The sequence below is a fragment of the Oryzias latipes genome, chromosome 15, assembly GCF_053564925.1.
Source record: "Oryzias latipes strain Hd-rR chromosome 15, Olatipes_Hd-rR_3.1".
Taxonomy (NCBI): domain Eukaryota; kingdom Metazoa; phylum Chordata; class Actinopteri; order Beloniformes; family Adrianichthyidae; genus Oryzias; species Oryzias latipes.
The window spans coordinates 10,706,402-10,728,693 of record NC_136251.1 but is presented as its reverse complement, the minus strand read 5'-3'; the positions used below and the strand labels follow the sequence as shown (position 1 = coordinate 10,728,693).

Below are 22,292 nucleotides of genomic sequence, written 5' to 3'. Positions count from 1 at the left end.
CATCATGTGACAACAAAAGTTGTGGAATTTATTAGTGTAGAATAAATACATTTATTAGTGGAGGTTGTTTATGTCTCGCTGTCAAATACTCCATAACCAACAGCTGCACAATGAAAAACAATCCAATACATTATTTTTTCAGGAAGTCTATTTAATTGGCAAAATAAAAACGTTTAGTTATGATTTAGTGAACTTTCAAAGAAATTTCATTCGACTTTAGTCTCACTTATTTCATATTAGGTAGAATTAATCCAAGTCGTTTTTCTAAAATGAGTTGTCGGGAGCTTACAAACATGCAGTTGCAGCCTACAGACACTAGAGGGCAGCAAGACGACAGAATCCTCCCGACAGAATTTTAGGTTCTTTTCAGTTGACGCGCGCGCACACACGACTGTGCTAAACAAAAGTATAATTAATAATATAATGTTGAACATTTCAATAGCTTTAGAATTCTAAAAGGATATGCTGCTTATTTAGAATCATAATTACTTTATTTACTTTAATTATTGATCCCACACGAAGGAAATTAAGCATCAATCACACTCAGATGAGTAAAACAGAGAAAGCTGAGTCCAACAGATAATATAGAATACTTTAATTTGAAGTCACACATACAAGTATGAAACAAAACAACAAAATAGTGTAAATACAGACAATTTTTAGTCATTGTTTGAAAATAACCAGTTTTCTGTCTACAAAACAGCACCATCTAGTGGAGATAGCTGAATAACAGGAGTGTCATGATTTTCAGTTTGAAGGCTGGTTTCATTCACGGTTTTTAGAAAAACCCCAACAAACCCCAACATTACAATCATTTCTTTATAGATACTGTTTCAAATGGATGTGCAATTTCAGCATTTTTCATAAACAGGCTCAAATCAGCAGTTCTTCAGCACAAGCTTTATATATTTTAATTTTTAAATCAAAATAAAACCCAAGTCAGTCAGTACCAAGAAGTCCATTAAACAGAAGTAACACTGGTCAAATTTAAACTAAAAGCAGCAGAACCTTAAATCCATTCAATGTTCCATTAAAGTGTCACATATTGACAGCGATGTAGTAACCTACTGCTGTTTTTAATAAGTAAAAGATAAAAATGATTATTTCTGTAAGTTTTTTTTTTAAGCTGACCGTAACTGATCTACTAAGAGTAGTTAAAAATCACAAGGTTGCAGCTGATTAACAGAGGAGCAGCTGGAGGTGATTCCTGTCAGTGTCTCGGTTTGGAAACAGCAGATTCATGTCAGACAGATCTCCTTTCAAGAACCGAGCTGGGGTGGAACCTCCAGATCAGTTTGAGAACCGTGTTAACTTCATTGTTGATCTTCCATGTGTATAAAAATCCTACTGATTGTTTCATTTATTTTAAAATAAAAAGGTGGGAAATCTTGGGTCAGTGCGTGTCCCTGATGCTCCGTCTGAAATGTTCTCCAGTGTACAGGCCGTAGTGCAGAGTATCGTTCTGAGCTGCGGCCCAGGACATCTGCTGGCTGGAGAAACGGGCGGCCCAGTTGCCTCGGGGGTCCACAGTCACAACCCCCCCCAGCCCCCCCAATCTGGACTTCATGTAAGCCAGCCCCAGATCACTGGCAGCCTCAGCGGACTGACCTGAGGGCAGAAAGCAGAGGCTGGAGTCAGCCGGACCAGGGCCATCTTTCAGGATTTATTCATGTCCTTCAGAGCCCATTTTGGTGCTTGAGTTGGTCCAGCTCTAAATCAACTCACCATCATCTTTACATCTCTTTATACATAATGTACTACTATTGGAACAAAGTGGGGCTTAGTCTGTGTAGACCCACTCCAAAGGAAATGGTGTTTTCTGTGTCCTAGGAAATGGCAGTTTTATTATTTTGGCTAACGATATAATGTCTAACTAATAGAGCACTGGGAACGCTTTGAAAATCGATCAAAAGATGATTGGAGTGGAACTTTAAGGCCAATCTGTACCAAAAGCTGGAGCCCTTTTGTATAATGAAATCTACATCATCTTAATCTGTATATTTGTGGAAAAAAAGGGGCCGCCTGACTTCTTCTCTACACTCCTAACATCCAGGTGTGTGTGTTACCTTGCTCCATGTGAAACAAAATGAGTCTGGCCAGCATGACCTTCATGATGGTTTCTCCATGACCGGTCGTGGACACGGCTCCTGACAGGTTGTCGGCGTAACCTCCACTTCCTGACAAACACAAACAATCCCGTCTTTTCCTGTTTGGTCACATGTTTTTTTCTCACAGGATCAATGAAAAACCACTAAAGCCAAATGACAACTTTGTGACAAGAAGCTGTTTTTTTTCTAGTAATACAGTTTTTACTTTCCATTTGACTCTGAAGCTTTAGTGTGTTCAGGAATTTTCTACTTTGACAACAAAAGGCAGAATGAATCCTTCAACTGGGACTAGAGATCAACCAATGGTTTTTTTTTCTTCAGGGCAGATATCGATCATTAGTAGTCAAGCAGGCTGATGAAACCGATATTCATTTGCAGCAGAAGTGAAAATATTGGCATCAACATTTAGAATAATGCAAACACCAACAATTTAGTTTGTTTCTTTAAAAAACAAGTAAACAAAAAAACTAATAAATAAATCCCAGAAGTGCACGGAGTAACAGGCTCAGCAGCATTTTATTTTATTTATTTATTTTTTTTAGTTAAATAAACAGTTCCCTTAAAGTTTTCATAGTCAATAAAGTCAAACTTTAACATAAATTCATTCATTTATCTTCTGAACCGTTTATTCCCTTTCGGGGTCACTGGGCTGCTGGAGCCTATCCCAGCCACTTGTGGGCGAAGGCAGGGGACACCCTGGACAGGTCACCAGTCTGTCGCAGGGTAGAGTGTCCACAATCGCACACCCATGCACTCTCACATTCACACTTAGGGACAATTTAGGGTGACCAATTAACCTATGAAGGATGGTGGGAGAAGGCTGGAGTCTCCGGAGAGAACCCACAGGGAGAACATGCAAACTCCACACAGAAATGTCCCCATTGATGTTGTGTTTTTCATGTCCCCCAGCTGGGACTTGAAGCAGGGGCCTTCTTGCTGTGAGGCAAGAGTGCTAACCACTACCCCACCGTGCAGCCCTTCCTGATACAACCCCCTTTATGTTATCCGGGCTGGGGACTGGCACAGGGGCTTATGGCTACATAGTTAGGCAGTAGCATGGAAGGTCTGTTCAGCGGAGGGGGACTTTAACCAACTATCCAGCTGCTAGAAAACACACAATGTTTTTAAAATGATGTTTCCTAAATGTGCTCTACCGTTTGGTTGAGCAGCAAGTCAAAAAGTTAGGCAGCATGAGATTGTGGTACAAAAAGCAAAGTTGATCCGCGTGTTTTCATAAATTGCAGAAACCTCGCTGTTGATGTCCTCTCTTGGGACTGATGAGGACGGTGTGCAAAGGACTTTCTTGCATGTTTGTGAGTCGCTTTAATCGCCGATCATGTTGGCGATTACGCCACTTTGAAATGAAAGCTTAGTCCCAAATAGTGCAACATGTATTACTGCCAACCCACAGATTCAGAAAGATAAGAACTTAAAAAAATTAAGATCTAAATTACGATGACTTATAGTTGGAATTGAAATGTTCTGACTGTTAGCAAGTTCCCGGCTAGATTTGCCACCATGAGGCTGCAGTCTGGCTGCTGCGTCATGCTGGTCAAACCACTCATTCCTTGGCAGGGCTGAAGGCCAAAATCTTTAGCTGCAGTTAACTAAAATGGAACATGCATCACAGTTTCTCACATTGCTATACTTACAGTTTGGCTCCAGGCCTACATTACTCATGCTGCAGGTCTACCACAGTCAGTGAATCCTGCTGAATTCTGGATCATTTTATGATCTATAGTAAAAGCCTTTCCAGTGGTCTTTTTATTATCATTATGCCATTTTTAGCCAAAATTTAAAAAACGGTGTCATCTTTTAGGATATATTTTCTGCAGGGCGGCAGGAATTCATTAGAAATATCTCTCTCCGAGTGGTGGGCGGAGCTGTTGGCCGGGAGCAAACTCCCCCCCCCCCCCCCCCCCTTCCCCTCCCTGTTGCTGGGAGCTTAAGAGTAGGGGTGCCCACACTATTTTGGCATGTGAGCTACTTTGAGACGAAAATGTCTCAAAGATCTACATTTATTTATAATAATGATAATAATAATAATTGTTATTTATATATATATATATATATAATTATTTAAGTATTTTGAGACTAAATAAACATGGTATTATGAATTATTAGTACATAAAATTGTTTATGTACTGATAACACAAAAACTACATAGTAAGAGTACACAAATATATGCGAGTAGACACTTAAGTATTAACAGGTGAGGCGTTTTATCTGCTTGTGGGCAACTGCCCTTTTTTGGTCTGCTCCTGATCCACAGCAATTTGAATAAAATAAATACTAAGAAATCCAATTTTAAGCTGCATTTTTCTTTACCTATGTCCTCCAACACAGGAAAAATGCCACAAGAAGATGTTCAAGACACCAAAAACGATTTTCATCACAGTGTCTTTATAAACAGCTACGAATAATAAGGCAAAGAATGTGAAACATGCCAAGTGAGCTTCAGAAAGAAACACTCTTTCCTTAATTTAGTGTAGAAAATAGTGTAGAAAACTGACCTATGCATGGGGTATCCCCCACTCGACCTTCCATCTTGTTCAGCATACCACCGGTGGAGGTTGCACACGCAACGTTGCCTTCTTTATCAACTGCCACAGCGCCGACTGTGCCCATTTTCCCCCTGTAAAAGGCAACGGACAGAGAAGCTGAACCATCCTGTTTTTCCAAAGATCCACAGCAGGTAAAATGACTTCTTAGATTCCCCTTTTCAAAAATGTTCTCACTATTTGTTTTCATCACAGTTCCTCAGCTGACTGGTATAGCAAACAAAAAACGTTCCAACATTCAGTAAATGCGGCTCTCTGCTGTGAATCCAGGCGTAGACAATTATGGCATCACCAAGAGATGCCAATGTGAGTTTTTTACACACACAAATTCACAACCACAAAACCTTGGAGTTTGACCTTTGACTGGACATGGGAACTGTGATGTCACTTCCAGTTCAAACCAAATGAAGTCATTTAAAAGGACACTGAAATTGAAACTATTGGCAACTTTTGTATACAATCCTGCTGCGGCTGAAACCACTTACTGCCGTGTCTGTCATCTCTCCCTGTTTGTGACATATCTAAGTTTATGTTGTGTGCGTTAATTGACTTTAATACCAACAATTTCCACTAATATAACCATTAAATTCATACATTATCCCTTTAACTATTTATTGTTATATTTTTAATTTTCATTCTTTTAAGCTTGGCTAAAAATGTTGGACCCCTGATAAACTAAATTAATACTCTGTGTAACCGTGTGCCATTAATTTAAGGAGAAACACCTGGCACATGCTTTTATTGTGGCGGGCCCCCACTGCTAAATAAGTTCCAGGTTGTAGGGTGCACTTCCTGCTTCCAGTTCTTGGCTGTTGCTGCAGTGAACATTCGAACGCGTCTTGCAAACCCGGTTGCCCCACCAGCTAACCGGCACCGGCCACCTACCTTTGAACAGCCCATGGGTGAGTGTTGCCGTGACCATGTAGTTATGCGGCAACACAGTTGTACCAGGTTGACGTCGCTAAGGCTAAAGCTAGCGTGGCCCAATCAGTTATTTGGACGCCTTTATTTGTTAAATTGGCTCTTTATTTTGTTTGAATTTATGGGCGAGTCCAAGTCGAAGTATTCTTCTACGTTATTTTTTTGTTATAAATTTTCTCTGCCAAAACGGCCACATGCGTTTTTTTGTCAGGTCAGGTCAGGTTTTTTGTTTGTGTGTGAGTGTGTGTGTGTGTTGATGATGAGCTACCCAAACTGAACCAAGCCTGACAATTACATCCCCTCCAACACCCCAACTGTCTGCAATACACTCCAGCTGGTAAGCAACCCACTACAACAAACATCTCTGGATTGTATGAAATTGGCCAATTGAACTCAACCTCCAGCTTTCGTCCTCTGTATACACTCGATTGACATCCATTCTGACTTGCTTTGTGTTTTCATTCACGCACCCTGGGCTACTTGAGACATTATTCTTCCTTTTTCTGTGCATGTCAGAGCACCTAGCCTTGACCCTCAACACGTTACATTTGCAATAAAGAAAAAAAAATCATGAAAAAGAAAAAAAACACGATAAAAGCGTGAATAGTTATTCTGACAATTAGAAGGACTGAACAATAGCTGTTTATTTCTCCAAAGCAGGTTCTTCCTGTTTGGAACACGAGAGGCGTGGCGTCGCTCAGTCCACTTCTCATATACAGTCAATTGGATTGACTTGAACAGCAGACTGAACTGCTGGTCCAATATTGACCCTGTGTACAAAAGGGGCTGAGCAGACTTTTTGTGCTCAGGTCCTCCATCGTATGCAGCAAAATACTAAAGTTTCTGTGCAAATCTTCGTGCTAGGGTGACCTGAAGGAGCACCATCAGTGGCAGGGACACAAGCTAAATAAAGGGATTATCAGCCAGGTTTCATTATCCTACAGAAACTGCCAGTTGGAAACAAAGCGGGACAACAGATAAAAAAAACTCCCAGGTTCTGACAAATCCTTCTCATCCGCTACACGAGTCTACACAGAAGCACGTCAGCCAGGTGAACCAGCTGTAATGAACTCCAATTACTATTGCTGCCAATTTGTAAATTTTTAGTCTAAAAAATCTAAGAACTGCAGTCAATATGTGATAAAAGCCATCAGTGTTTGCAAGCATTTGTCCTCCTACATCCTGGTGCGTATCTGTAACACCTTAACATACATACAGGTCACCTGTAGCAGTTTCCAGTTATGTAACTGAAGGTTTAAAATAAGTAGCGTTTGAACCTTTTTCTAGTGAATCAACAACTGAGTTGATTTCAAATACAGACACTTTAGCCTCTTTAAAAGGTAAGAACTCCTTAATAAACACATGACCTTTAGCATGATCCTTATTGGGTCAATGCTAACATCAGGGAGCTTGTTAAAGATCCTGTGATTTACTCAAAATCCACCCAGTAAACAGAGCAAAAGTGGAGAATTTATTATGTGCTGATTTGAAACTGCTGGAAGCAATTACATTAAAGCAAAGTACACTATATCATACTCAAACAGTGAGGTCTTACATTTGGCACTCCACAGGGTTGGCTTCTGGTGCCAAGTTCTTTTTCCAGCGCATGCGGGAGTACTCGGTGATGAGGGACTCCTGGGGCACCTCAGGAACTCCCATAGAGCGAGCAAATTTACTGGCTCCTTCTGCTGTCAGACATGCATGACTGGTCTGCAGGATAGATCGAGGAAGACAACTGATCGTTGGGATGCAGGGTGGAGTTCACCGTCTAAACACAACCGTTCCAGTTTCTCCTATCATCAGAAATGATTCGGTTCTTCAAACACGACTCAGCCTGATTGATTTTTCTTCTGGATGTTCAGCAAGCGGTGGAGGATCTACATTTGCATGACAGTTTGAAAAATGTGACAGTTTGCACTCATTTGGTCTACAAACCTTGTCCATGACCAGCCGTGCCAGCTGAATGGGGTTGGCGATGTTGCGTACTGCAGACACTGCGCCGCTGTCTAATGTTTTCCCATCCATCACAATGGCATCCATCTCCACCTCCCCCTTGACATTCAGCACCGAACCACACCCTGAAAGATGATTTGACAAACTGTCAGATTATTGGCTCAGAGTATTAAAAAGTCATCAGCGTAGATGCAAAAAAAGAAAGAAAAATATATTGAAATAGTGCAATATTGAAAGGCAGGAGAGCTTTTTCTTTAATTATCAAAGCAAAATCTGACACCAATATAGACGCCTTGTCAATTGAATATTCAATATCCGCTACTTTTCTAAAATATATAAATACGCTTTCTTTTACAGTAGAAACCTCAATCGGAATGTGGCATAAATAATCTCCCAACAACTCCCTCATCAGATTTGCTGCTTGATGTCCGACCCAGAGAGCTTTGCTGTCAGACAGATGACCTCGTGTCTGCAGCTAAAATACCAAGGTCATTGGGAGAGTTCTGGCTTGACATGGTGACAAGATGTCCAGGTTCTGGGCAAATTGAGACCACATTATCACACCTCCCCTACCATGCATTAAAGACGTTTTGTGGAGTTTTAGCTGAAATCCATGGGTGCTAAGTTTTCTGACTCACAAAAGCTAAAGTAAAAACTGCCTGGAATGGATTAGAAACATGAAAGAACTGCGACTTTTAGAGGAAGATTTTAAAGGAGTTGAAGATTCAAAAGACTTCCGGTTCCGGGTTATACAGCAGGACGCGTGGCGTGCCTCTCTGCGAATACAACTATCTTCAAATTACTTAAAAAGTTGATTTTTCTCCAAAAAAGAGAGCTGACCATGCCCCCGAAGAAACCCCAGGAATACGAAGAGCTCAAAAAGTCTCTTGACATTATTCAAGAAACGTTGAAAAGTTTTATGGATCAAGTGTCGGCTAAGCTAACACCACTCTGGGATATGATGGAAGAGTTCCGAAGATTTCGGGCTCAAAACGAGCAGCGACAAAAACCGGGTCGAGATTCTGGAGAAAAGACTGGACGATGTGGAACAGCAAGTAAGGATGAATAATGTCATTCTCACTGGAGTACCAATCAAGCCTCGAGCGAAGCTGAATGCAGCTGGAGCTAGTACTGCTAATGCTAGCGCTAGCGTAGCTAGCAGTTCTAATACGGAGATCGGTGCAGCGTCGCTGGAACAGCAAATACATTCATTTCTCACATCTAAAGGGATTTCCCTGGATCTCAATTCCATCGAGACCTGCCACCTGCTCCCCAGGAGAAAGGAGACGGATAAACCAGCGATCCTCATCAGGTTTGTGAATCACAAACACAAGCTAGCTCTGATGAATCAACGCAAAAATCTCATAGGATCTGCTGTTTATCTGAACGACCATCTGACCAGAAGGAATGCTGAAATCTCAAAACATGCACGGCTTCTCAGGAAGCGTAAGCAGATTGAGAACCCTTGGGTTAAAGGCTGCAGGATTTACGTCAAACCACTCGGTCCAGAGGACCGGGCCAAGGTTCTGGTCGTGAACACCATGAAGGACTTTGAGAAGTGCTTGATTACGGTTATCTGAAACAACGTGGAGTAATAAATCAAAGAGCCAAATAATTTCAAGAAATATGACACCTGGAATCATCACTTTCTCTGTATGTCTGACGTCACCTGAATAACAGCAGAGTTCTGACCTGCAGACAATTTGACCTCAACTTTCACCGCAGCTGATATCAGCTGAAGAAGGATATGGACCTGAATCTAATGTCTGCAGACATAACATTGAAGAGAACCATTAACTGTTTAAACCCAGAAGAACGGCTGTTATCAGTAAAAGAAGAAATACCAACCTTGGACAATCAACAGTTATGGACCCTTTTTATTTTTCCCCTACAGCATTACTTTATTATATAAAAAAATAAAATAAAAATACAAAAAAAAATATAAAAAGAGTAAAACAAATGATTAATCACTTTTGAAAATTGTTAAATTGATTGACTTTTGATGATATTACTTCACTAGCTCCTAAAATTGATAAATTGATTCAAAAATCTTTCCTAATGTAGCATAATTTTGCACATGTTTTTAACTTTTGATACTTGATGAAATTTTGCTATGAAAATTCCTGTAACAGTGTTGTGTCTATTTTACTGATATAGTATTATGTTTTAAAGCATATGAATGACTTTTAAAAGTAACATAATTTGCATATATTTCAGATGCTGCATTTGCCATGTTGATTTCTAAAATAGTTATTTTTGACGTAGTACTTAAGTAATTCATCTTTGGCATGTGCTTTATTGATACCTTATGATTGTTAATTCTGTCTGATAAAACCTAGGAACCGGATATTGATAAATCATGTAATAAAATGGTTATAGTATAACGGGGTGGGATTATATAAGTTCGCTTCCTTCCACTCCCTTTCAAGCAATATTTATTAATTATGTCTAATTATCCTAAGTTTGATTAGTTACTGTATGAATGTATAACTGATGATTATATTGCTTTTGTGTATTATTTCTATTTGATTGCTTGAAATAAACCATTTCAAATCAAATCAAAGATGTGGCAGATCAGGGCCCAGCCCACAAGAGGGTGGCCAACCCATTCATAAATCAGGCCCTCCCTGTACACAATGCTATTGTATTGTTTCAGTTTCGGACTCAGTATAATTGTACCTGACAAGGCAGAACACAGGACTGGACTCAGATGCAGAGTTTAAGGTCGTTTTAATTCTTGGATTCGAGAAGTTTAGGGTTAGCTTTGACAAGTGAAGTCACATGACAAACAAGCACTGGACAAAGGGAAACTCAGGCTATAAATACATGAGGAGGGGAAGCACAGGTGGAAACGATCAGGGATGATGAGGCAGGCTCAGCTGTGGGGAAACAGACAAGGGCAGGGAGAGGAAGGACTGTAACAATAGGTGGGTTAAACCTTCAGAATAAAACAGGAAGCGTCACACGAGACAACACAAGTGATGGACAGGAACTTGACGAGACATGAGAGTACACTAAAACTGCTAAAAAAAAAAAAAAAGAGGAGATTAAAACATGGCGTAAAAAAGAAACAACTGAAACTACTTCAGCATCTGCACGGCAAGTGCAGCCAAGCGCTGCGGTGACAGACACATCAGCTCCACCTCTCCACTCTGCTGTTTCTAAAATGTACTCATCAGGTCCAGATGGCCCTGGAGTTGATAAAAAGCAAGCATGCGCGCTTGATCCAGTGCAATATTTCTCTGGAAAGAAACACAGTTTCTGTAGTTCATGGTACCTGAACAGATCCTGGTGAGAATTTTCAGAAAAAAGTGATGCTGCAGACTGTTTCCCATGCAGACAGTTCATGACAATTTGATTGGATCTCAGGGATGTTCAGTGAATTCTCCTTTTATGTGTGTGTGTGTTTTTTTTAAAATAAATGTAAGGTTTGAGCAACGTTTGAGTTTAAACAAACGTGTTTGAAAATATCAAAAGAAAACATGTGATAACTGCCCCCCCACCACAGCTTAAGTCCTCTGGATCTGTGGGAGATCAATGTGTTTCAGCTCAAACACACAAATGTTTCCAGCAAGTCTGGAAACTATTGACAGAAGGTCTTCTTAATGTTTCCGCAGGACTTTAACCCTGTGTCTCACAAGACATTCAGGCAAATTTGGTCAACATCTTGCAGCTTTTGGGACCTTTTAAGGAAGATTCAAGCTCGAGAATCATATTTTGATAACTTCCAAAACAAGAGTTGCAGCCTAGTGATATAGTACCTCAAAGTACATTTCCTTGGAAGTAATGCTGGATACTAAACTACTGAAACAATGTCTTTCATTCACATTTTCGGAGCACGAAAGCTTGAAAATCCAGACTGCTTTACATGAGGGACTCCTTACCTGCATTAAAGTACGGGCTGTTCTCCAGCTGGACCACCGCCTCAACAACAGCATCCATACTGCTGCCCCCTTCCTGCAGGACGAGGTAGCCCAAACGCACAGCTGAGCACACCCCCGAGGTGGAGTTCTCAGCCCGCTCTTTGGGGATGTGGCCTGCCCCTCCATGCACCACCACCACAGGCAACATGTCAGCAGCTGGAAAGGAGATTTCACTTGTTTTATTCAAATAAAAACAATATTTTCTAAATAAAAAAAAAACAAAAAAAAAAAACAATATTTTCCTAGTGTACGAGCCACACCACAGCCAAAAAAATGCATCAGAAAAACATATAACGCTGGACCAATTGTTTTAAAAGTTTAAGGGATGTTTCATGTTTGAACGCTTCTGTGTGTGGGGGGGCATTTTCTGGACAGCTTTTATTTTGAAGTGGGTTTTATTTTGTAGGGCTAACAAGTAGAGGTGCAGAGAGCATCAAAATCATGTTGTTTTCCAAAAGCTTAAAGTATTTTAACAAGAAATTTCAACTCGCATCTTGGCATGCAGCCAACACGGTCACTATATTTGTTCATAAAAGTGTCTGGATTTTGTATTTTTACTGCCAAGAGATGTCGTTATGTTTTACATGTTTTATTTTCAATTCAATTCCAGAAATCTGAAAAAAATCAGCAGAAGAAAACCATTTTTCGAATACAGACCTGGTGTGGAGGAAAAGTGAAAACTTGACTGCTTTTCGACTTGAGTGGATCAGAACCGCCAATATTCTGCCCATGCAGCCAGAACATGCCTGCACCATGACATAGAAATGAACTTGCTTGGTTAAAAGTTTGACACGACGCTTCGGCGCCTGTTTCACCTTCGTGAAGCAGAGTGGTTTGGAACAATGTTTCGGGGCGTGTGTGAACTAGCGCAGATCACGTGGTTGATGACGTATGAAACACCAAACGCTTCGTTTGGTCGAACCACGGTTCAGGGGGGTATTCCAGAAAGCAGGTTATGCTAGCTCCCACGATAAGTTTGAGGATAAGGAAGTTGATAACCTCAGCTTTTGGTTCCAGAAATGGAGGTATGTTTCAGGGTAGGTCAAGTTACCATGGCAACTCATGCTCTGAACATAACCTGGTCCGGAGCAGGTTTAGTTGAAGCTTAGTTTGTTTACAGAGAGGTGAAGTAGCATGGCGTGTCCATTTGAAGAGGATTTAGTGGATGAAGAAGCTCAGATAATACTTTTTCCAACATGAAAGGATGATAAGACCATGTATGGATGTTGGAAAATAAACTTTTTTACTTTGATCTAACTTAATTATTTGCTTCAGTTAAGATAAATCATTTTTTTAGGTCACCTTAAAAATAACATAGTTTTCAGACAGTTATTTTGCTTTCATTCAAATTAATTCAATTAAGTAGGTGGAACTTTGGTGCTGCAGTTAGATAGGCACCGCAAGGGATTCTGGGATATAATTCCCTTTGCCTGTCTGGACGGATTTGGGTTTAAGTGTGGGTTTTTGACATAATGTGTTTAGTTGTATAGCTATTTTACTGTGTTTTGCCGAGTTATTTTGTCCTTCTATAATTATGTCTCTGCACCATGAGTGAGAGTGAAGGAGAGGATGATGAGTTTATCTACCACCCCTACCACATTAAAGTGTAATTACAATGTTGGAATATTCTTTAATGAATTTTTGCATTCCATTTTTTCCCGTCCTTTTTATTGTTATAAAAATGAGCATATCTGCCGGCTCAAACTTAGACATATGACAGTTCAAGAAATATAATTAATTAAGATGGAAAAAAGATTAATGGAGTAATGTGACATTTAGTTAGATTAATACGTAAATTTGAGTTGTATAAACAATTATGGCTTATTATGTCAATAAATTTAACTAAATTATTTGTTACTAATAGAAAAATTATATTTAGTTAATATATATATATATATATATATATATATATATATATATATATATATGCGTCACAAGGAAAATGGAAACAAGATCAGAAACTTTGTTATTTTTCTCGAAGCAGAATCTCTTTTTTTTGATGATGCAGCCGTATTACTTTTTTGATGGATTTATAATCTTTATCCGCCGTCATTAAGATCTCAGACTCCGTCTCACTTCCGTCTCAAGTGTCCCGCTTTCTTTTTTCCCCACGCGTTTCCATGGTGGCTCGGGAATTCGGTGATCCATTGAGAATGTCTTTATGTACTTGCTGTGCACGAGCATTAACCCAGGGTTACCAAGTCGAGCGTAATTACGCCAACTCATATCCGGTCTTTTGGAACCGACATACCCCGAGTAAGTAAGTTCAGGCGGATTTCAGCCAGAGATCAGGCTTAAAGTCAGGCTAGTTTAAACATGCTTCCTGGAATACCCCCCAGATGTGTCTCTTGTGTTTGAAAAGTTGGGCGCACTATTCTTTAGAAATACAAATGAATCCCAAAAGTTTCCCGACCAGTTCTATTGTTTCCCCTGTTTTTGAATCACCGTCAGTTCATTGCACTTTACCATGGTTCCTGATAAAAAAAACGTACTGTGGCTTGGGATCGTTTTAGCTCGGTTTCTCCTAATAAGACAATGAACGTTGTATATAAAGAAAATCCTATGAATTTATGATAGGCAATGGAGAATATTAGAGATAACTCAGTGTTAAAGTCATTGGTGTTAGCAGCAAGTGGTTCTGGGTTCAGGACCAGTGTTTTTAATGTTTTTTTTTTTGCCTTTCGTTAATTTTCCTCATGTGATCAGAATCCTTTATTGTCATTGTACATGGTAATACAATGTGTGTTTTGCAGTGTCAAGCACTTCTCACAGAAAACGTCACACGTTGTGTTATTATTATTATTATTTTTTTTTAATCATCATTAACAATATTGTTTTGTTTTACGTGTTTTCATCATCATTTCCACATTGAAGTGTTACGAGGAGCTTAGTTGAAGGATATCATATACGCCCAGCCCGCCACCAGATGCCGCTGTTCTGTGGTTTCAAAGCCCTGAATGGGTGGTTCATTTTTCCGGCACAATTACATGAACCCTGTGAAAGCTTCATGGGGCTTCTATTCCCATCCCTAGTTAGAAGCAACTTGTGTATGTGGTACAGTAGCAGAGCTGAATGTTGTGATCATTAAATAAAATTTTTTTTTTTTTACCATTTTTATTCATGTAAAAAGGGGAATACATATTTAGACAACTTTTTTTCTCAGTCGTACTCTTGTAAAAAAAATAAAATTGTGTTACATTATCCTGGAATATGTATTATTTTGTGACATGTGTATCGTGATACGTATTGTATTGCCAGACTCTTGGCAACACAAATGCCTAAATTGTAGTAGATCAACCCAGTCTGCAGTCACATCAGCTTTGCTGTTCCTTAAATGCAACACACTTCCTAACAGGAACAGCAGCATTTCCGAAACAGATCCATCAATGGTCACATTTCAACAAGAAAGCATTTAAGCTATTTAAAGTAGTGCACTAAAACGTTTTTGCAAATCTACAGAAAGCATTTTAAAAATGAGTAAACTGGAAAAAACTACCAACATTATAATTTGCTATTATATATATATATATATATATATATATATATATATATATATATATATATATATATATATATATATATATATATATATATATATATATATATATAATTTCAATAACAGGCACAAGCGCGTTAAATTACAAACAAGCATTACATTAATCACAAAAAAATGTATTTGATCTATTTAAACTTTTGTATAATGGCCCCTTACTTTTTATTTTTTTTTAATTATTTATCTATTTTTTTTAAGTTATATTTGTTTTCATATTTGTTTTTGTCTACCTTTATCTCATCATTGATATTGACGTCAGACATTGATTGACAGAAATGCCGTCATTCATTGATTGAAATACTTGCTTTAATTATAAAAAATAAAAAAAATAAAACAAGCCTCTCAGATCTGTCGGTTTAAATGTATTGTATCAAGCACCAACTCATACTTATACTTACAAAATGAAGAAAAGCAAACCTCTAACATGGATCCATTCATGTCTATCTCCGCATATATGTACGAACCTTTGCTCAGATCCCTATTAACACCCGCAACACCACGTGACACGTTTGTTGTGTTTATTTATTAACTTGACTTAGCAGTACAGCATAAACGTATTTTACAGCAAACATTCACCGAGCAAATGTATTTATATAATACATACATATATACATACCGCAAAGACGGAATAAAACGATTCAAATGGCTTCAGTCGGGCTGTTTTGCTTCCTAATCAACAGCCTCTTCTTGACCCATCACGGCTGCGACTGGCGAGATAAAGTGAACTTCCGGGTTAGTGCTGCGGGCTTTTCAGAATAAAGTGTCAAAGATATAAAGACTGACGTTAACAGACGTCATTTAAAGTTTTCAAGTAACTCGTTTTTATTTACGCTTTAAAATGCAGAGTGTAAAAAGATGTAAATGAATAAACGTACCCGAACTATACTACTTTTTAAGTGTTTTCTTTTTCTTTTTTATCACCTGGAGAAAATTAAATATTGTGTGACTGTCAATTTTTATGTAAGGATGTCTAACTTGAATAGTCAGTTAATTCTTCAAAAAGAATCACGACAATTGAAACAATATTACAAGGTCAGAAATAATAAATAATAATAATAATAATAATAAAAATAATATACAACTACTACTACTACTACTACTACAACTACTAATAATAATACAATCGTCTCAAAGGTTACGTTAAAGTTTCAAGTAACCGTTATTTTATTTTTTTAAATGGTAAGAAATGTATTTGTATTTTTTGTCATAAAAGTCAAATCCAATTATGCAAATGGAAGTATAAGTTTCTCTAAAACACAAGTAATAACTTTTCATCTTCACTGAATACACAACACAACTGAATCGTTGTGTTGTGTATTCTTTTTCCAAGGTCTTAAGTAAAATAATTCCTTGAATTTTGTCTAGGGTCAAAAATACCTTTGTTTAAAAAAGGAAAGTAGTAAAACACAATCAAACACTGAAATTCTGGATAGAATCACTTATGTGGGTTTTCATTTTTTATTAGTACTTAGCGTAAGGTTCATTCAATAGATATTTTATTACCTTATAATGGTTATAGTCATTTAAAAAAAAATAAAAAAATGCCTATTTAGGAGCGATACAAATGTAGTCCGAATAAAAAAGAAACAAACACTTTTGAATGCGCCTCACTGTTCTGTGAGCTGGCCATGGTGCTGAAACCTAAGATCCCACTGTTAAGTTTTTTCCACAAGAAACTCAATGTTATCTTGATTTTACTATGTTACCTCTACTTTGACATGTTTAAATGAAGTATTTTGTGTACTATATGTTTATTTTAACTTTCAAATATTTCAATGTTTTTAAATAATCTGTTTAAAAATAAAAATATTTTCCAAAATTTAAAGACTGTTAAATTACTTTATTTAAAAAATTTACCTTTTTGGTCCACACATTCCGACTCATCTTTCATAACCGAACCATTTTATGACCCTAACAAAGCATGCAGGGTATATAAAGGCTACACACTGACATGCTGCAAATGTCACCACCCTATAGCCAACCATGTGTGTGGCTCTCTGGTGACCCTCAGGCTCCCTACAGGCTCCCTGTTTATTAGCATGAGGAGATACAGTGTGTGTGTTAGTGTGTGGGTGTGGGTGTATGTGCGATTGTGTGCTTCATTCAATAGATTTTTTTACTTTTTTTTTTTTAAACACAATTTATATGTAGGATGCAGCATGTTGATAGTAAAATCTAGCCTGGAGAAAGACATATTCGGAAAAAAGAATCCATCCCATCCAGGTATTCGGACTTCTTTCCAAAATCTTTCTTTAATTATGAAAGTTAGGTGGATTTATAATGAACACGCCACCTGAAAAATAGGACTGCATATTAACCAGCAGAACTCTAAGCCAGTGATCTCCAAACATTTTGCAAAGAGGGAAAGATTTGTTGTGAAAATGCATGAGGGTCAACCAACACCCTGCATTCTTATAACATTAAAAACAAACTATTTCGTTATAATCATTGCTGTTGTTGTTAATATTATTTGCAATGGAATACTTTTCATTAATACATTTTTAATAAAATTACTTGAAATTTCATATTCAGAATACCAGAAGGAGACCAGAAATAAAATAAAGAAAAAGTCTATTCAGAAAAAAAAAAAACCTTTTGTCAACATCCACATGACATATGACATAGTATTTACTATTTAATTCTCACTGTACGTGTATATTTCTAATCATATGAACAGGACAATAACACAAATAGTATCATATTGTGAATCACAAACCACTGTGGGTTGGTTTTCTGTTGGATCACAGAAACAAATAGATCTGTTCTTCTCATTTGGCTATTAAGGCTCTGACGTTCAAGCAGCCACAAGTTATTGCCACAGGTCTACGGCTTAGAACATAATTTAGCCAATCACAATCAACAAATGGTGCACACTATATTTAGAATGACCTGGGGGCCACCTATTATTTATTTTATGACAGGCACTTGCAGGCTGGTGGAAATTTGAATGTGGGCTGCATTTGCTCAGAGCAGGCATGTCCAACGTCTGGCCAAAGACAAAATCTATAAATGTCTGACTGTGGTATGCAGTTTGAGGAGAGCCACAACTACAGGAGGACAGGTGCAGAAGTTAAAGCCAGGAAAGTCTCAAAATGGCAAAAGAAAAAAAAGATAAAATCTCAAACAACAAAACAAAAAAGGTGTGGAAATAAGATGCAATACTGACATCAGTAAAACTGTTAAAATATTTTTTATTGAAAATAGCTTTACTTTAAATTGATAGATCCTTGTTGTTACTGTCACAAGTACAATGAAATTCCAAAAGTGCTTCCTGGTCCGTGCAACAATTTGCCATGGTAAAGTTTATGACTAAAATGAAAAATAATACACAAAAAGTAAATTGTTTGATTACCACAAACAGGAGATTAAAATTAAGCTGTTGCAAAAAGTGCATTGGTCCTGAAAAACAAAATAAAAACAAACAAAAAACCAGAATACACACAATCTTATGGTTGTTTCACCTTTCGGCATATCCTGTCAAAAAATCAGCTTTCACTGATTCGCACAGGTGGTTTGGAGTTTTATTTGGAGAGTTTTATGCCGGATGCCTTTCCTCACACAACCTTGCATTTTATCCGGGCTGGGGACTGGCACAGGGGAACTGAGACTTGGGCCCCCTAGTGGCTACATAGTTCAGCAGCAGCGCTAAGGCTCTTGCTCATGTGTCAAATTTGTTAAAACCAGAAATAATTATATAAAAATAAATAAATAAATAAAAAGCAGTGCTTGACCACATTTCTGTGGATTTAGAAAAAAAAATCCACCATTCCAATAGAAGTCCGGATTAAATTGAAATATTTTCTAGTTTAAAATGTTTCTTGCAGTGGGTTAAAATCTGTTCTGAAGTATAACCCTTGAGATGATATTCACTTAGGCACATTTGAAGTATTTTTCTTTTCTTGAAATTACATTTTCTCAGAAAAATAGTTTAAATGATTTGATATCATTTATGTTATGCAGGTACTGTCCCTTTGTTGAATAAATGAGCATTTTGTTTGATGTTTTGATTTGTTTTGGTCCAAAGCCAGACTGCGCCCTGGAGGAAGCGTTTATTTACCGAGTGTACCACAGAGAGCACCGGGAGCGCGCAGCCGTGGAGCCCCCCATTCTGAAAATGCTGGCTGCGCGCTCCCGCGGTGCAAGCAGGGAACGCGCCTGGGAGGCTGCGGTCCCATTGACGGTTCCGTCTCCCTGACAGCAGCATCAGCATCACGGCGCAGGAAGAGCCAGAAGTTCCCGCCTCGCCCCGCAGCCACAGAGCCAGCTTACCGGCAGGGAGACCCCCCACCCCCCGCTTTGCCTGACCGTGAGGACGGAAGCCCCCCCCACCCCCCTCTCGTTGTGCCACCATCCAGACTGACCGCCGGAGATATGGGCTCCCCGTAAAACGGAGGCGGTGGAGGGGAGAGGCGGGCGGGCGGGAGGGGGGTGGGGGGCGAAGACAGCGGAGCAGCAAGAGGGAGGAGAGGCTGAACACGGCAACCAGGAACTGAGGCGATCCGGCCGCAACCACCGCCACTACCGCTAGCGCCGCCGCCGCCCTGGCTGCCCCCCGCCACCGCCATGGAAACTCTGCATCCCTCGCTCCCACCGTCGCTTCATCCGTGGGCCATGTCGTGATCTGTGGGCACCGCCAGCGGGTTTTCTATCCGTGATCCGAGGCAAGGAGGAGGAAGAGGAGGAGGAGGAGGCTGTGAGGAGCGGTGGTGGTGGTGGTGGTGCCAGTGTCAGGGAAGATGTTCGCCTCGGCGGGCCCTCGGGGCGGCCCGCGCCCACCCGCCGCTCCGGCCATTCCGGAGCCGGACCTCAGCCATCTGACGGAGGACGAAAGGAAGATCATCATGGCTGTGCTGGCGCGGCAAAAGGAGGAGGAGGCGAAGGAGGAGGCCATGTTAAAGTAAGGGGAGGGAAAAGAGGAAGATAGATGGTGTGTGTGTGTGCAGGAGCGCGTGTGTGACAAAGAGGGGCCCTGGGCTAATCACATTCCTCCCAGACCCCTCGCATGAATGTAATGTTCTCCAGGACTTTTGCTCCTCCAAGCTGCATCTGACCAACAATCCGTGTGTTTGTGTATTTCCTGAGGTGACTCGCAGCCCCATCCAGGTACACTTTAGTTTTGTGCAAAAGGAAACTGGGATAGGGTTCAAATCCCATGGAAGACAAAATGAGTGTTGAGATCGGTGTGTCAGAGATCCATCTTCCAGAGACGGAAAAGCCAGAGTTCAATTTCCCATACTCTCCATCATAATCATCACTTTCACACAGCATGTGGCGGAGACGGGCAGCCAGAGTTTGTGGCGTCCCTGAAACATTTCTAGATGTTGCGTGAGATTGCAGAAGGCTAAGTAAAAGCAAAACCCTCCCTGTTGGCTTCTATGCTGCATCCATCTCAACAGCTGCTGTTCTCAGCTCTGGGGTGCGGTTTGAGCCTTCCCCGGCCTTATGCACTGTATGTAGGCCAGTGCTCTTGCAGCAGACATCACACTGTCTTTTATAGAAACAGCAAGCCTGCAACAGCAGAGTGAATGAATCCTACGTCCTCTAGCTCCCGTACAGCGTCACCAGAGAGAAAGGTCCACAGGTTTAACGCATCAGTCACCTTTTCCTTGAGGACCAGAAAACTAATCAAGCTGAAACGACATTTCCCCATGTTTTCAGCAGGCAAGCAGATAGAAAGATAGAACGACCCACCTAAGCGTGGCGCTCCTTCAAGCCCTACGTCCCTGTTCTATTTTAAGCACTGTGCGGACGGATGGCCCAGCACTGGAACGGAAAAACGATTCATTGCATCTAAAGAAGGAAATGTCCAATTTATAGCTTCGGCTTTAAGTGGCTATGCGTAGTTTCAAGCAATGTATCAAGGAGTTGTGGATTCAGTAACGTCATATCGCTGCTGCACACAAGGCAAGCATGCCCCAATCTGTATTGGCTTCTGCAGTGTTTCCCCTCACTGCTGCTGAGATGGACACGGAAAAGTATAGTTTGCGTGAAGACATGCGGCGTGCACGGAAAACATTGGTTGTTAAAAATCTGCATTCAACAAACCAGAGTGGAGTATTGTGGGCTGTGATGTTCAGAGGCAGAGGGTTTACTCCATGTAAGTGCCGCTTAACGAATACAAACATCAGTTTTCTTGTGGTTAGAGAATGCCATCTGTACAACAATTGTGCACAAATATGCACACCTTCTGCCTAATCTGTTACATGAAAAACTAACATAAGCAAAGCAGGATACTACAGTGTAGCGGTGATCAGGTAGCAGAAACAAACAGTGGGCATTTTAGCAGCGAATAAGTAGAAAAGTTTTCCTCAGGGAAATGATCTGAAACTCAGAGGTCAGTTTTCATTAGGAGCTCAAAATGTGTATATGAGTATACACTGTATATTCACAGTAAGCCATAGTCTGTAGGATTTACAATAAAGTAAAATTGACGTAGAGTTGTGTTTTCTGCTCAGCAGCTACTTTGGTCTGTTTTAGTTGGCATCATTTGTTAAAAGTGTTTTTTACAGTAACTGGCATTACATCGTAACTGTAATGTAACTGCTGTATCTTTTTCAAAAAAGAGCAACACAATTTATATCCGGAGTGTCTTATATGGATCAAATCTGGTCCTGCTTATTGATGTTAATGCAATTTTGAGGTAACATGGCGTTCTGTCAATATATTTGGCCAAATATTTGTAACGGTGTCCAAAAACATGCGTCATAGGTTAATTGGTTACTCTAAACTGTTCTCAGATGTGAATGTGAGTGTGTATGGGTGTATGATTGTGTGCCTGCGACAGACAGGCGATCTGTCCAGGATGTACCCTGCTTTTGCCCACTGGTGGCCGGGATAGACTCCGGCAGCTCCATGACCCCGAAAGGAACAAAAATGGGTTTAGAAGATGAATGTAAGTGTCGGACTTTGTTTTTTTTTACATGTCACTAACAAGTAGGGGTGTGTATTGGCAAGAGTCTGGCGATACGATACGTATCCTGATACGCGCCCGCCGATACGATACGTATCCCGATATTTTAACGAAACATGTTTCTTTCTGTTTTTTAAAATATGACTTTGAAAAAACTCAACCTTAATTTTAATGTCTTCCACTGTAATAAAATGGTCAAATTCAGTTTATTTAATGATCACAATGTTAAACATTGCAATTGTATCTCATATATAAGTTGCATTTACCTAAGCAAAGTCATGGTGCTTTTATTTTGGTAAGTTAAAATATAGAAAGGGAACAGTCAACATTGTCTGATTTAAAAATATTTATATATATTTTTAA

At 39.6% G+C, this 22,292-nt stretch overlaps 2 protein-coding genes across 9 annotated transcripts in view; one reads left to right on the top strand and one right to left on the bottom strand.

Annotated features, from left to right (window-relative positions):
- Positions 1-580: 580 nt before the first annotated feature.
- Positions 581-15,766, bottom strand: asrgl1 (asparaginase and isoaspartyl peptidase 1). 2 transcript variants are annotated; one of them, XM_078931715.1, is made up of 8 exons: positions 15,636-15,742; positions 12,124-12,212; positions 11,428-11,622; positions 7,526-7,668; positions 7,146-7,300; positions 4,622-4,743; positions 2,067-2,177; positions 581-1,608 (listed from the first exon to the last, which is right to left on the bottom strand). In XM_078931715.1, exons 3-8 carry the CDS (start codon positions 11,612-11,614, stop codon positions 1,394-1,396), a joined length of 933 nt encoding a protein of 310 aa, XP_078787841.1. In that variant the 5' UTR covers positions 11,615-11,622; positions 12,124-12,212; positions 15,636-15,742; the 3' UTR covers positions 581-1,393. The 2 variants fall into 2 exon arrangements, with proteins under 2 accessions (XP_078787841.1, XP_023819346.1); XM_023963578.2 differs by lacking the exon at positions 12,124-12,212 and having other exon boundaries at positions 15,636-15,766.
- A 3,429-nt stretch (positions 15,767-19,195) lies between these two features.
- Positions 19,196-22,292, top strand: part of rims1a (regulating synaptic membrane exocytosis 1a) — a 130,747-nt gene continuing 127,650 nt past the window's right edge. For all 7 annotated transcript variants that reach the window (XM_078931701.1, XM_023963227.2, XM_078931700.1 and 4 more), the window contains exon 1: positions 19,196-19,916. In XM_078931701.1, the coding sequence (XP_078787827.1) occupies positions 19,756-19,916 (161 nt within the window). In that variant the 5' untranslated portion in view covers positions 19,196-19,755. The remainder of the gene's footprint in view (positions 19,917-22,292) is intronic.

Bases quoted from the DNA above. Each gene is read 5' to 3' on its own strand.
- asrgl1 (XM_023963578.2), bottom strand. From the start codon at position 11,614: ATGTTGCCTGTGGTGGTGGTGCATGGAGGGGCAGGCCACATCCCCAAA. The intron at 4,744-7,145 runs GTAAGACCTCAC...TGCCTTTTACAG, and splicing joins AACCCTGTGGAGTGCCAAAT to GGGGAAAATGGGCACAGTCG. The intron at 1,609-2,066 runs GTAACACACACA...TTCTGCCCTCAG, and splicing joins TTTGTTTCACATGGAGCAAG to GTCAGTCCGCTGAGGCTGCC.